At 42.1% G+C, this 14,799-nt stretch overlaps 1 protein-coding gene across 3 annotated transcripts in view; it reads right to left on the minus strand.

Moving 5' to 3' along the window:
• The window catches only part of atp10b (ATPase phospholipid transporting 10B), a 368,600-nt gene that overhangs the window by 138,208 nt on the left and 215,593 nt on the right, over nucleotides 1-14,799 (minus strand). For 2 of the 3 annotated variants that reach the window (XR_013577824.1, XM_078551014.1), the window contains exon 4: nucleotides 1,807-2,150. The exons of the other annotated variant lie outside the window; for it this stretch is intronic. Coding sequence is in view for 1 of the 2 variants with exons in the window: in XM_078551014.1 (XP_078407140.1) it covers nucleotides 1,807-2,087 (281 nt within the window). In the remaining variant the exon portion in view is untranslated. The remainder of the gene's footprint in view (nucleotides 1-1,806; nucleotides 2,151-14,799) is intronic. 3 annotated transcript variants of the gene reach the window in all.

Here is a 14,799-nt window from a genome sequence, read left to right on the forward strand (position 1 = left end):
ACTAGACACAGCTCTCCTAATTTTGACACAGGACCCCAGATGTTAGTAAGGACGGCTTTGCATGATCGTAAGAGCTGAGTTTGCCTTTGTCGTTTCTTGTGCCTCGGTCAATACTGCATGGTCTGTCCAGTTTCATTCCTTTTTTGAGACTTTTTAAGTGGCTCGATACAACTGTGTGGCTTGCTAGGCCATTTGAAAGGGCATTTAACAGTCAGACACATTGCTAAGGGTCTGGAGTCACATGTAGGCCAGACCAGGTAAGGACGGCAGATTTCCTTCCCTAATGGACATTAGGGAGCCAGATGGGTTCTTACAACAATCATAATCACCACTGGACTTTTAATTCCAGATTTTTATTGAATTCAAAATCCATCTGCCATGGTGGTATTTGAACCTGGATCTCCAGATCATTAGCCTGTCTCTCTGGATTACTAGTCCAGTGACAGTAGCACTACGTCACCACCTCTCTGGGTCAGGTCGCGAGCGTAGTTGGGTCTGGTCAGGGGTTAGTCAGGTGGTCAGGGTGCTCAGGTGGACGGGAGATTGTTGTGTCGCCTGTGGAGTAGTCGGGCCGGAATGGCGGTCAGGTGGTTGGCAGGTAGTCGGGTGGTCGGAGAATACTTGGGTCTGGTCTGGGGGTGTCTGGGTGATCGGGTCTGATCGGGGTGGTAGTCAGCTGGACGGGGGAAAGAGTACTTGGTCAAAAAGGGTAGTCAGGTTATTGGCAGGGTCGTCGGGGGCCTGCTTGGGGGTGCTCATTGTGTAGCTACTCAGGAGTTCGACTAAGTTTTAATTTGTATAACATTTCCTGGGTAACTGACCAGGCAAGTACCTTAGAACTTCCCAAACCCTCCGACCTAACTCAGAGCTGGAAACATTCACGGAGGATCCTGGGAAGCAGGTGAATTGTCCAGTGGAAGTTGAAATTTGCCAAGCAATCCGCACATAAGTCAGCTCATCAGGACTTCCACAGGATTCCAATGTCTATCTGAGTCATACATCTGGTCTCCGATGATCCGGTGATAGGAAGAATAGGTCCTATGAGTTTTATGCTTGTATTTGAAATTCTACTCCATGATGTGTGACTTTAGGTTTGGAGATCAGCATAATTTGAAATATTTATGTAGGGATCAGAAATCCATTTCCAAATTGTGAGAAATTGCAAAGAATTTGATCTAAAACAAAAGCAAAATATCATAGGTGCTGGAAATCAGAAATAAAAATAGAAAATGCCGAAAATACTCAGCAGGTCATGCAGCATCTGTGGAGAGAGAAAAACAGCTAACATTTCAGGTCAATTACCTTTCATCAAAATTTCAAAACAAATGTTGTTCTGATGAAAGAATTTGATCTACTTTTGAATATTTGTGTTTTGAATCGTAGAAAGTAGTGCAAAGGGATTTGTTCCACTCGAGTTCAATGTCGCGATTAGATGCATATGATGGAGTCAAATGCGTTTAAAATTCATTTCAATTCTATCAAGCCTTTTCAGATTTGAATGGTAGGTAACAGAGATCCCAGCTTATTTGATTCTTTTTCCTCAATTTGTACTGACAGAATCAAAACTAAGAATTCAGAAGAAGCAGATGGAGTGAGCGATAGCCAAGGAAAACACATGCCGAGCTGGACAAAGCAGGACAGAGTGGGTGCCAAGCTGGGTAATGCAGCAAAATAAGCCATTTGTGACATTTAAATATTCAAAAAAAGCATAACCATGGGATATTAACCAAGATCTATATTAAACTCTCTTTACAGAAGCATGGGTTTTCACTAAGAACACCAAAGTAACTCAGGTATGGTGCTTACCTGTAAAGCTGTTCAAAAATGTTCTTTGGAAGGAAATTGAAGAAAGTATATTTCGTAGTTCTTATTTTGTTGCTCAAGTAGTCTTTCATTAACCTTTCTGAGACTTTGGCAAACTTTCTATTATTTGGAAAGATAATTCTTTGGTTGCTTAAAACAGATGAGCATTGCTCCTTGCCCAGAGAATTCAGTGATGAGGATGATAACAGCGGTGTTGTTTCAGAGATGCCACTAGCTTGTTGCCGCTGGAAGCGGAATCTAATCCATTCTATACAGTGTGCCATTATTCATTGGATCACTTTTCCATCTTCAGTTGTATGGTTTGATGTTGGACTATGAACTATAACCTTTTGTTAAAACAGAAACCACATTAGGTATTCAATATGAGCTAAGCAATAACTGATGTGAGTCCAGTGGATGTAACTGAAAACAGCAAAAGATTGAGAAACAGTCAGGGTTATTAATCTGATTACAGCTGTGCTAACTGAAGTATTTTTCCAATAAATTCTTAATCAGCTGGGGTCTAGTGGAGCTGAAGGCAGGGCCTAACATATTTCAAAAGCAGCACTTCAAAAGTTGTATTCAAGGCAACCCTGTTATTATTTTTAAAACATATTTGTAAGGCCTCATAATCAAGGCCACAGATGGCATTACCGAGAATGAAATACTTTTTCTTGTTATTCTTATTTCATGTTTTGTATTGAAGCATTCTAAGCTCAGGATTCGATGCAGTGTCAAATTTTCTCTATCATAATCTAACTTCAATGCAGTACTGAATGATTACAAAAGTGAGGTATTTTATATCCTTTCTGGTTTCCTGGAGTGAAACTGAAAAATGACAGTTGATATAAAAAGGTAGTTTATTGCTGTGGAACTGTGCGTGTTTTGAAATTAGCTTACACTGGCCCAAGATCAATATACTTGGGATCATGGACAGGTAAATTAAAGAAAAACACCCTGCTAACATCATGAGGTTGTTCATGTTACTTTACCAGAGTAACCATTCACGTTTGAGCTTCAAAAGGCTTTTGGAACATGAGGGTTCACCAAAGAGGCTAATCTTATTCTCAGTTGAAGTCCTAACAGACAATTGCAGAAGAGATTTCTGGATGGGAGTCAAGAACAGGAACTGGAAGTCTGATGATTTTCTTTTCTCCAACCCAGGGATGCTGAGGCCAGGAGGTAGCAACCATACTGTTAATGCCAGCTAACTCAGCATAGACTAGTTGACAAAGAATCTGTTTGCACACCCCATTCCCTATTTATTAATCACTGGTGTTTATTTAACCCTGACTCTAAAGCTAGCGTACAATATCTCTGTTGGAGATGGCTGATCCCCATCATGTACTGGTGGAGAAGTGGCACACACTTTAACTCGGGTTATCATGGTTTCCTGTTGAAAGCAAGATGCCATAATGCAAAATACAAATTTGTCTGCAGTTCCTCTTTAAATAACTAACTTAAAAAGTAAATTGTAAAGCACTGTGAAAGGTTTCAATTTATGTAAATATATGAAATTAATGTCTGTGGAGTGGAACCAAGAGAGGCTCACATTAGAATGAAGAAAATTCAATTTTCAAGCTTGAATTGAATCCTCTGAATCTAGTAACTGTTGAGTACGGTTTTTTGACTAGCTATGTGAAGATAATTCCTATTTGCAGGCATGAATAACTTGAGTTTTTTCAATAAGATTGGTAATTGGCTGTTCCGATAATCTAGTAGTCTACTAGTCTCAATATCAGAAATGACAGAATGGTAACTTTCTGAAAAATGCATTGTGTGTAAGCATTTCAATGTATCTTGGACACAGTTGTATTGAAGAGAGGATTTGATAGTTAGATATGGGACATAGAACAATATGATCTTGCACAAAGAATCTACAAATAAGTATGAGAAAAAATTAAAATTGATTTTTTTTGTGCCCATCTCGGCAAAGTCTAATGATAAGGAATTGATCAGTTTCTACTTTTTGTGCTGTCAACTACAATACAGCTACATACAGTAAAGCCTGCTGTCTTCCCCAAACTCTGTACCAGTAAGACAGTTCTAATACTGACAACCCTAATAGTTCTAATAAGGCAAAAATCAATAGGCCCCAAAAATGTTTACAGGGATCACAACTTGGAAACACACACCCTTTCCTTCTGATGCAGGCTAACTGAGGCCAACTTTCTCTCTCTGACAGAACACAGGCTTTATTGCTAACTATATTCAAAAATTTGATGAATAGGATTTGTTTTCTTTATTCTTTCATGGGATGCGGGTGTCACTGGCAGGGCTAGCATTTGTTGCCCATCCCCAATTTCCCTTGAACTGAGTGGCTTGCTAGGCCATTTCAGAGAGCAGTTAAGAGTCAACTGCTTTGCCATGGGTCTGAAGCCACATTTAGGCCATGATGTGGCAGACTGCCTTCCTTAAAAGGACATTAGTGAACCAGATGGGTTTTTTTTTACAACAATCATTGATAGTTAATTATTTTTCCTTAAATTCACTAAAGTAACATTTTTCACTCAAATGAAAAAAATGTCAAATCAGTGGCAATGAATACATTCAAAAAGGAACTACAAGGATAAATCTACCAATCCCATGCTGTTGCTGATGAAGTGTTGTGCTGGAAGGGTTGGTGAAGTGGCTACCAGACTGCAGTACTGATTTTTCCACATGCTTTGCCTTTGAGCAAAACTGTCTTCTGGGACCATGTAATTGATGAATTTACTAGTCAAATTATGAGTAACAAAGATTTCATTAATAAGAGTTGAAGGTGGGTGTCAAAGGAAAAGATACGCAGCACCAAGGTAGACAGATAACAAACGTTCAGAGAATTAGGAATGAACACAATGGCATTTTATACACCAAGGTCTGAATTATGGGTTTTTTTTGTGAATACCCATCAGAGTGAAATCTACTCTTTCACCCTACGCCATCCCCAAAACTATAGGCAACATAATGTAAGTGTGGTTATTAGATGATGTTTGAATTATAACATACTTTCAAATATTAACTGTTTGGGCAGCATGCAAGAAAAAATTTAAAAGATAATAAACTTTTATGGAGATTAATTATTACTCTACCAATTGCAGTCTATAGGTAGCTTGGTGAAAGCCAGGATTTTCCGGCCCAGCCATGGCTGGTCCCCCAAAGGGGATGCGTCGGGCCAGCCAAAAGTCGAATGACTTCGGTAGGACTGGAAGATCCTGATGGTGGGTGGGGCTGAAAAATCCCACCCAGGACCTATGTAGAAAATTCTTCATATTTGTTCATGGATGTGGGTAGCACTGGCTAGACCAGTATTTTCCGCTCATCCCAATTGCCCTGGAGAAATAGGGTTTTTCTTTATTGGAAACATAGAGTAAAATATCTATTTATAATGGGCGTTACCTGGGGAACTCTGTAATCTACATCTAAAAGGAGAACTGGAAAAGAAATACATCAATAAGATGGAAGTTGCCATGAGTTTGAAAGAACTATTTGCTGAGGGAACAAAAGGAATATCAACAAATTCCCATAATCACCTCCTCCCTTTCTAGAAAGCATTTATAATTGTTGTATCAGGTAGCAGGGGAGTGTATTAAATTATAAGCTGCCAGAAGTGTACTCTCACATAATACTGCATGTACAATGCTATTGTCATGGGCAAACTACTATGTATAAAATACAGATTTACAATATCTTTTGAGTTCCCTCATGGTTTAATTGGTAAAGTAGCTACATGAGGTAATATATTACAGGAGAGGTGTGTTTTGTTCATGTTGATTTTACCTTTATTACCCTTTGGAATACATTAACCTGCCTCTAACATATTCACCCCACAAAAATAACTAAACACAAATGTTATTAGGTAATAATAATTGACAAGGCCTATGTACATTCAGGAGTTGTACAATCCCAGTGATAATTTTGGTAAGAACAGAGCAAGCTGGATTTAAACCCATGAAAATTAAGGCTGGACACCTGGATCCCTTTTTTCAAATTTAGGCATGGAGAACATGAATCATCGTCCCAGGTATGAATTTACAAGGATTACAGATCCGTGGGGAGTTTCCATACTTTCTGTAAGTCACAAGTGGAACTTTTCAAATTACTTTCTAAACAATTAGTAAGACGATAGGAGTGGGGGGGGGTAACATCACTTGTCACAACCTGTGACGCAATTGAATTGGACAGGAGAAATGAAATTGTAATATGCCTGCCTTCCTAACTATACAGGGAAAATATTTTATGGCAGCATTTTTACAGCAAGAGCAGAGACGATGGGCTGGATTTTTGCTCCCAAGGCAGGTAGATAAAGCTGGGAAATTTCCTGGCCGGTGCAAAGTGCCCAAAATGGCACAATTTTCATTCTGGGGGTGTGGACGGTTGCAGGTGCGGAATGCAATTGGGCCTGTTGCCCCCAGGTGCAGATCAAAAGCAGCCACAGGGGTGCCGAACGCCGAGGCAGACTGTTTAAAAGGCTCTCCTTGGTTTCGTTTTGTTAAATATTAGGCACTCTAGTCCTCACCCCTCACACATTATCACCCTCCCCACCCACTCCCCATGCCTGATCCATGTCAACTATTGTTTCCACCCAACCCCATGGCCCCTTATAATCTCCATGCCAACTCCTACTCCTCAGACACCTCCATGGTCCCTTTTACCCCAGTGCTAAACTCATGCCTCCCATTATCGTGCTTTGCCCTTATAGCCTCCGTGCTAATTCACCCAATATCCACCATGGACAGACCTCAGGAGCTGTGTTGAGGTGAAATAAAATAAATATCTATTACAGATTTAACCATAATAAACACGCATTCCAGCCGGGGTTTTCCGGCCCCATCGTGGCGGGACCCGCTGCGGGAGATTTAGCAGCCCAGCCAAAAGTCCATTGGCTTTCAGTGGGACCGGATGATCCTGGCGGTGGGCGGGACTGGAAAATCCCACCCTCCTATTCATGAAAATCCATTCAGAACTTTAAAAGTCCATGTGCTTAATTCCTTTTCAAAACAAACAGGCTTGTATTCATAACCCCACATCAAAGACAGCTAATCATTTAATATCCTCTTTGAGCTGTCACTCAAACTGGAACTTACAACCCCCTGCTGGTATAATTATAGGTTGTGGAAAGCAGCCTACTATTAATAACGATACAATGCCCTTGGGGTAATATCAACAAATAGCTAATGTAACTACTAGAACAGACTTTATCACTGACACAGGCAGACGTTTTTTTTTTATTTTTAAAGGGTTGGGAATTTAATTAACTTGACACTTCTACATACATCATCTGCTTTTCATGAGCATTTACGGGTCCTCCATAAATTCGTGACCCCACACCCTGCAGGACGAAGCCCTTGCTACAGTGAAAATGGGGTCTGTTTGAACTCAGCACTCAGTTCAATTGGCCCAATTGAGTTCGGGTTTCCCTGCTTGTTTGAGTCATGCCCTGCCTCCTTTCCCCTACCAGTGAAAATAAGATCTGTTGGAACTGGGGGCAGGACTTCTGGGTCGGGGGGTCCCAACCACTATTTTTAAAAGGTCCACAGAGTCTCCATGAATCTGCAAATATCAGCCCAATATCTCCAAATAGAAACAGGCCATTGAAAAACTTGCACAGAGCCTAAGGAAACCTGGCATCAGATCCATCGAGGTTGAAGACACACCACAGGGACACATCATCCCCCTTCAATCTGAAGGCACCCTCATGATTCAATACGTTTTATTATTTTCAAAACAACAACACAATTTCTAAATTTGCAGATGACATCAAATTAAGGGGTGGGGTGGGGTGGGGTGGGGGCCGGAGAAGATAGTCAACACTGAGGAGGACCGTAACAAATACATGAGGGCATTAATAAACTTGCAGAATGGGCAAACAATTGGCAAGTGACGATCAACACAGATAAATGTGGGGTAGTACATTTCAGTGGGAAGAATAGGATGGTCACGTATTTACTTGGAAGCTGCAAGTCTAGGTGGGGTAGAGGAGCAAAGTGATCTCGGAATACAAATACATCAATCATTAAAAGCTGAGCTGGTTAGCAAGGCTGTTAAAAAAAAGCAAACCAAGCACTAGATATAGGGCAGAATTTTCTGCCTTCCGGGCGGGCGGGCCCGACCCAATCTCTGATGGGCGGGGAGCCGACCCCTGCCGGAGAAGCAGGCCACGCCGCCATTTTAAGTGGGCGGGCCAATTAAGGCCCGTCCAGCGTGATGTCCGGTGGGAAGCGCTATGCGCTTCCTATGCGGGCAGGCAGGGGGGATTCCCCAAATACGAAAGAGCGCACATTTCCCTGAGGCTAAGTGCTACCTCAGGGAGATCGCTGACAGTTGTGAAAACATTAAAAATAGGAAAAAAAATCCTTAACATGTCCCCCTCATGTGACAATGTCACATGAGATGGAACATGTTCATAAATTTCACAAAAACTTTATCAATGTTTTTAAATCCGTACATGAAACCTCATCCCGCCCGTGGATGAGGTTTCATGTTTTTTCTATTCTCCGCCAGGGGCTCCTGGCCTGCCCGCCAACCTTAAGGTTGGATGGGCAGGTCCTTTAATTGTTTTAATGATCCTGTCAATGGCCTCAATTTTTTAAAAATTCAGCATCAAAAGAAACTTGTTAAAAATATTATTTTTTGTGAAAAAAATGGTCAGAAGATTTGGAAAAGTGATCCATATTTGTAATGCTGATATGTTGGGTACACTTGAACCTCAAGTAAGCCCAGTCTATGTCTCACTGCAATTTTTTACATATTGCAACAACTATTTTCAGGATTGTTTCTCAGTCATCACATTTTATGGGGCTGTGCCAGCTTTTTGAAGTTGATGACCAGCTTCTTCTCATTTTTGAGACTGACGTTATATGAAATTAATGAGTAGACAGCACATAATCTAGTAATTTCTGAGTCAGGCAGCATCATGTTGAAATATTTGGTGCAACTCTCAATCTATCTTGTGTTCCTTGGTGCCCTTAAGACACAGCATTTTATCAAACAAGATACCTTAAAAGGTGCTAAGGTATTATAAACACGCTGCTATTTGTTAATGCTGAGCTGACCCACTCATCCAAAACCACTGACTGAAAGAAATGGTGCAGCAGATGTCAATACCACCTTCAGCTTGCAGCTTCCAGCTCTTCTGCAATATACTATGATTTCTGAACATAAACACTGTCACTTTCTAAATAGAGCAGTGAAGGGGTCCAACAATTATTAATGACATCAATCCCAAATGTGTTTATGTTGATAATAAAATAGTGATTCTCCTGCAATGCAGAAACACATGGATGGACTGTGGTTCTATATCAGATTATCCCATTTCTAATCTTGCCGCAATCACTATTGATTTGCAGCATGCTACTTGTGTGCACTGTTTTGTCAAGAGAAAAAGTGCTGCCTTTAGTTATTCATATGCCCTGCAGCCTAGCTTTTCCTTCTTACAAGCCCAATTTTGAGAACACTGAACAACCTTCTAGGATGGTAATTTTCCATAATAATTTAAATTTGGGAAAATTATAGATTAGCCATTGCAAAATATCAAAACCTAATACAACCATGTGCTCCCCTCCTCCATTATTTAGACACACACCAGTGGGTAATAACCTTTGAAATTATATCTAGTTCTTTAGCGATCCACAAAAATTTTTGTACTGGCAAAGCTAAACCTGCTAAATGTACAGCAAGCGCAGGTTAGCCGAGACTTGAATTCTGAGCGGTAAGCAGCAACTAGTATTGAATAGTGAACAAGAGTCCTCAGCTGTAGGAAAAGCCTATCTAGTAACATTCATTGATGAAAAATTTAAAACATGAGAAATGGGTACAACAAATAGGACTATAATTGTTCTATTTTGCACACAACAGCAGACAAAGATGTAAATTTTTTTTTTAAAACTTCCCCGGTAGGCAACAAGGCAGTAGATTTCGAATATATAATCCAAACTCTGCAATTTTAATATAATGAATATAAAACCCTCAACTGAACAATAGGGTGCTCACTGTTAATGACAGATGTCACATACTATACAGTGTCAGATACAATTCTCTTAACAAAATATTACATCAGGAATTGAACTATTATTTTTCTACTTGTTTATTTCTTCCTGATCACCCGTTGTTCTTGAATGCAATATTTGCTAGCTATATCTTCCACCAGTAGTCTGACCAGCAGGGCTAGATTTCTGTGGGGAAAGATATTGGGGCAAAGAGTATGACTTTCATTCGCGAGGTGGGAATTGAGAGTCGGGCCATTTCCTGATGTTGCGAACCTGCATCCTGCCTGGCAATGCCCGCCCATGCTATTTTCATGGAGGATTGGCGAGGATGAGGCCACTGCCTCCCAAAGCAGGCCCAAGGTGGAAACGGGTGGAGGCAGACTAAAGGCTTCTTTCACTAGGACATCATCCCAGTTCTGTAAATGAATGTTAGTCACCCTAGCCCTCACCCCTAATGGGATTCCAAAGCACAGCTGTGTCAACAAAGCCTCTAGAGTGGAGTAAAAGCCTTTTTAAGCAGTGGAACAGATGCCCATCTGCTCCACTACTTCAAAAGGATAAACAGATGATTGGACTATCAAAAAAAAAAGAGGCATCACCAGGTGAAATTAACACATTAAAATCTTAAGGCAGGATTTTTGCCTCCGAAGTAGGTAGCTCACATTGGGAAATATCCCAATTCAGCAGATTGCCTCGATGTAAAGTGTCCTATCACATCTAATTTTTTCCTCTGGGGAGGTGGGGGTGCCACTGGGCCGGGCCTGCAGCCTTCAGACACAGCTCGGTAGCGTCCACTGAAGCGAGGGTGTGCCTATGCCTGCCTCGGTTGTCTGAGACTTTGGGCCAGTTTTATAAAAGGCTGTTAGGCCCTCTGGTCCTCACCGCTCACCCCCATGCCTCCCGCATCACCACACCATCCCCCCCCACCCCCCCTCCCCCCTTGCCAATTCATAACCCCATGCCACTTCCATAGTTACTCACCCAATATCCACTATGGGCAAATCAAAAATGTTTATACTCAGCACTATTTTTAAATGGCCCCGGCACATTAGTGTTTTGCGTCTATGCGATTCATGCCCTGTCCCTTTCTCCTACCGACGAAAATTGCATTGGCCAGAAATGAGGGTGGAACTTCCACAACTGGGTCCTGCTGCCATTTTTAAAAAGTCTCCAAAATTGTCCTGATTCCACAAAAATCCGGCCCCTGAACTCAATACTGTTGAATGCAAAGCACTTTCAGTTGCTGCTCAACTTAATTGTCACATACCTTTTCTAAACAAAGCCTCAGCATTAATCCCTGTATTAAAAACATTTTTAACTCATCATACACCATTACATAATGACATGTGAATTTGTCAGCACCTTTTCAATTTATCTGACAGAAGGTTTCAACTCCAGATTAGGTTTTGCCCTTGGTTCACAACTCCTCTGGAGTTCCTGTGAACCACATCACCTAACAAAACAGTTACGGCTCCAAGGAAATAGTGGGGTATCTAGAATGCCCACCCCCAGAATGGAGTAAACAAGGACGGTATTGCTGTGGGCTGGCTCATTACCTGCAACATTATCACGAGCCCATGAAAATCCCACACAATGGGAATGGCAACAGGAATTGCTGAACTGGGACCTGCCCATTATTTTCAACCCCGCCCGCCTCCGTTCCAACATGGAAGGAGGCATGAAAATTCTGACCTGCGATAATTGAAATACTGATGCAATAGGAATACTAGTAGATTAAAATCAAAAGTAATTCAAACCTGTAGCATGAGCCAATCAATGAAAGTAGAATGGTCGAACAAATCAGAACTATAAAGGTACTCTATGACCCAAATGCACAGCTGATTAGGTTACAGTTTAACTGCTGTTTCTGTGGATATGGTAGCCAGGTTAGTTACTTCATGCTCTATTCTTTTTCTTCCACTAATAACCCCCCTGGAAACAAGGAGAGTCTCAGGAAGCCACAGACAAAGCCAAAAGCCACAATTTGCATGGAAAGGGGGGTGGGGTGCGGTTGGGGGCAGGTGTCAGGGGAAAGTTAACTCAGGACAAAAACAAAAATACCTGGAAAAACTCAGCAGGTCTGGCAGCATCTGTGGTCATTCCGACTCGAAAAGTTAACTGTGCTCCTCTCCACAGATACTGCCAGACCTGCTGAGTTTTTCCAGGTAATTTTGTTTTTGTTTTGGATTTCCAGCATCCGCAGTTTTTTGCTTTTACCTGAAAGTTAACTCAGGTACTGCCTAGCAGGAACTAGGAGCTATTTCATGGCCCATGAAATATCAACACCAAGTCAGGTTAGATAAAACGCTAAAGCCAGCTTCATTTGGCATACAGCCCTCTGGTGAGCCATCACAGTCTTCAATTATGACTGTTTAAGCAATACATATTCTTAATTTCAAAAGTAGATTGAAAAAAAATAACTGCCAAGAGATGAGGTGAATATAGTTAGACTCCATGTAGGAGTGAAATATAAATTCTCAATCTCAACCCGCTCCTAGTCTTCCACAATTATAGAATCATAGAAGGATGAAGCACAAAAAGATGCCATTTGGCCTTCATGCTTGTGTTGTCTCTTTGGTAGATCTATCCAATTAATCACACTTCCCTGATTATCCACATAGTCCTGTAAAGTATTGGTTCAACAAGCATTTATCCAATTCTCTTTTGAATGTTATTATTGAATCTGCCTCCATCATCCTTTCAGGCAGTGCATTCCAGATTGATGAAATTTGCTGTGTAGAAAAACATTTCTTCATGTCAACTCTGGTTCTTTTGCCAATCGTTTCAAATCTATGCCCAATGGTTACTGGCCTTGTTGCCTTGGATCAGTTTCTTCCCAGTTACTCATGAATTTTTTGGCATTATCTTCTGAAGTCACTGCAAACATGCAATTTATTCAGCACCAGTGCTGCTAGAAGATTAACTGTAAGGAGGGTAAATGCATGCGGCACCTATAATGAATGAGACATTCACTAATGAAGAAAGGAGCTCTAGACGCTGCATAAATTAACTTGACCTTTTCAAGAGAAGTGCAAGTGTTTGAAAGAAAACACATCTGTCCACATTAATCATTTCATCAATCAGAGCTCAAATAGTTGTATTGCAATAATTTTCTCCCTGCACAAAAGGTGCTCTGCTAACACAAGGCTAACGCATTTTACTTGAAACGCTTAATCTGAAGTGAGTTCTTTTTAATTATTGCTGCACTAGGAGGAAGTTCAGTTTAACTTAGAAGAGTTATGTTGCAATTAGCCCTCATATAATTATATTTAGAGAAAAGCAGCTCAAAAAACTTACCCCAAGAGGTACATTTAACCTTTCTCTTAAAAAAAAGTGTACTCTATTGAACAGTGTAGTATACTGTTTCAACTGGTCCCTGGTCGAGGTTCCCAATTTGCTATGACTCCAGGTGAGAAGGAATGAACTGGTTCCCCTCTTTATTCAACCCCCTCGGTTGACTGCATCAAGATCAGTTCAAAAATCCTTTCCGCGTGGGTACCTTTTCCCAGTCCAAATGTATTTACTTTTATTGGAGGGGCCAATTTAAACAGGCTTTCTTGAGTCAAAAACATAGTAAGTTTATTAGTTACTAAAACCAGAGAAAAAAATAATAAAAACAAAACACACATACGCATAGATCAGAAGTCAGAAGCTAAGAGTCCAAATAAAAGTTTGAAAGAGAATACAAATCAGTCCTTTGCTTGCCAATGAGGTCTAGATGGCAGTATGTCTCGGCTGTTAAATTGGGTGAATGCAGTAGAACTAGCCTTGGAGAGGGCGAGGGTGCGCGAGGACGAGGGCGCGCGAGGACGAGGGCGCACGAGGGAGAGGGCGCGTGAGGACGAGGGCGTGCGAGGACGAGGGCGCATGCGTGCGAGGGAGAGGGCACGCGAGAGGGAGAAGGCGCGCAAGAGGGAGAAGGCGAGGGCGCGCGAGGGAGAAGGCACGCGAGAGGGAGAAGGCGAGGGCGCGCGAGGGAGAAGGCGAGGGCGCGCGAGGGAGAAGGCGCACGAGAGGGAGAAGGCGAGGGCGTGCGAGGCAGAGGGCGAGGGCGCGCGAGGGTGCATGAGGGAGAGGGCGAGGGCGCACGAGGGAGAGGGTGAGGGCGCACGAGGGAGCATGAGGGAGAGGGCGAGGGCACACGAGGGAGAGGGTGAGGGCGCACGAGGGAGAGGGCGAGGGCACACGAGGGAGAGGGCGAGGGTGCCCTCACTTTACATTATCAGCCATGTTTTGCTCAGTGCCTTAGCTTGTATTTCTTTGATAAAACACTGGTCTTCCTTAAAAGGTTCAATACACCCGTAAGTCATTTGTGACTACAATTGGCTTTTCATGACAATACTAAACGTCATGACGGGAAATGTTTGTATGATCAGTGTTTCACTCTTTGTACATGGTGTTTCATGGCCTAAGAAGATAACTTGTCAATTATCATCTGAAAACAGGCCCTCTGTCAGGATATTCATTCGCCCATGGGGGCCAGAACAGGAGTGGATACAGTTTGAGAATAATGCTCTCAGATGGCCTCTGGTGTGCGCTGGAATTTTCAAAGTGAGGGCGGGGCAGTGGGGAATCGGGAACTTGTTTGTCTCCATTTAATGGCCTGAAAAGCTCCTTGAGGAGCTGATTAATGGGTCAAGAAGGGTGAGGTGATTTTCAATTTGTATATTGCCAAACCCAAACAAACAGTCTGGTGAATGTTATGCACAGCTGTCAGGTTCATTGCAGGCAGTAAAGGGTTTTTTTTAATGTTGAAAATTTTGGGGATCTGGGGGATCTTGCTCTGGATCATGAGCATTACATTTCAGTTGGCTTTATGGCCACTTATGTCCTTGTTGCCCCTGCTGGCCCTCTGATTCTCTGCCTCCTCTCCTTTCCAAGGCAGCAGAAAGCCCCATAATTGTCACTTTGCAGGTAGATCCCACCTCCTGGTAATGCTTGGCACCACTAATTAGATGTTGAGCCTGCTGCTCAATTAGGGGACTTACATTTGATGATGCAGATGTGACACGGGGTTGGGACCCGAAAA

Source organism: Cetorhinus maximus, chromosome 10, assembly GCF_964194155.1.
Source record: "Cetorhinus maximus chromosome 10, sCetMax3.hap1.1, whole genome shotgun sequence".
NCBI lineage: Eukaryota > Metazoa > Chordata > Chondrichthyes > Lamniformes > Cetorhinidae > Cetorhinus > Cetorhinus maximus.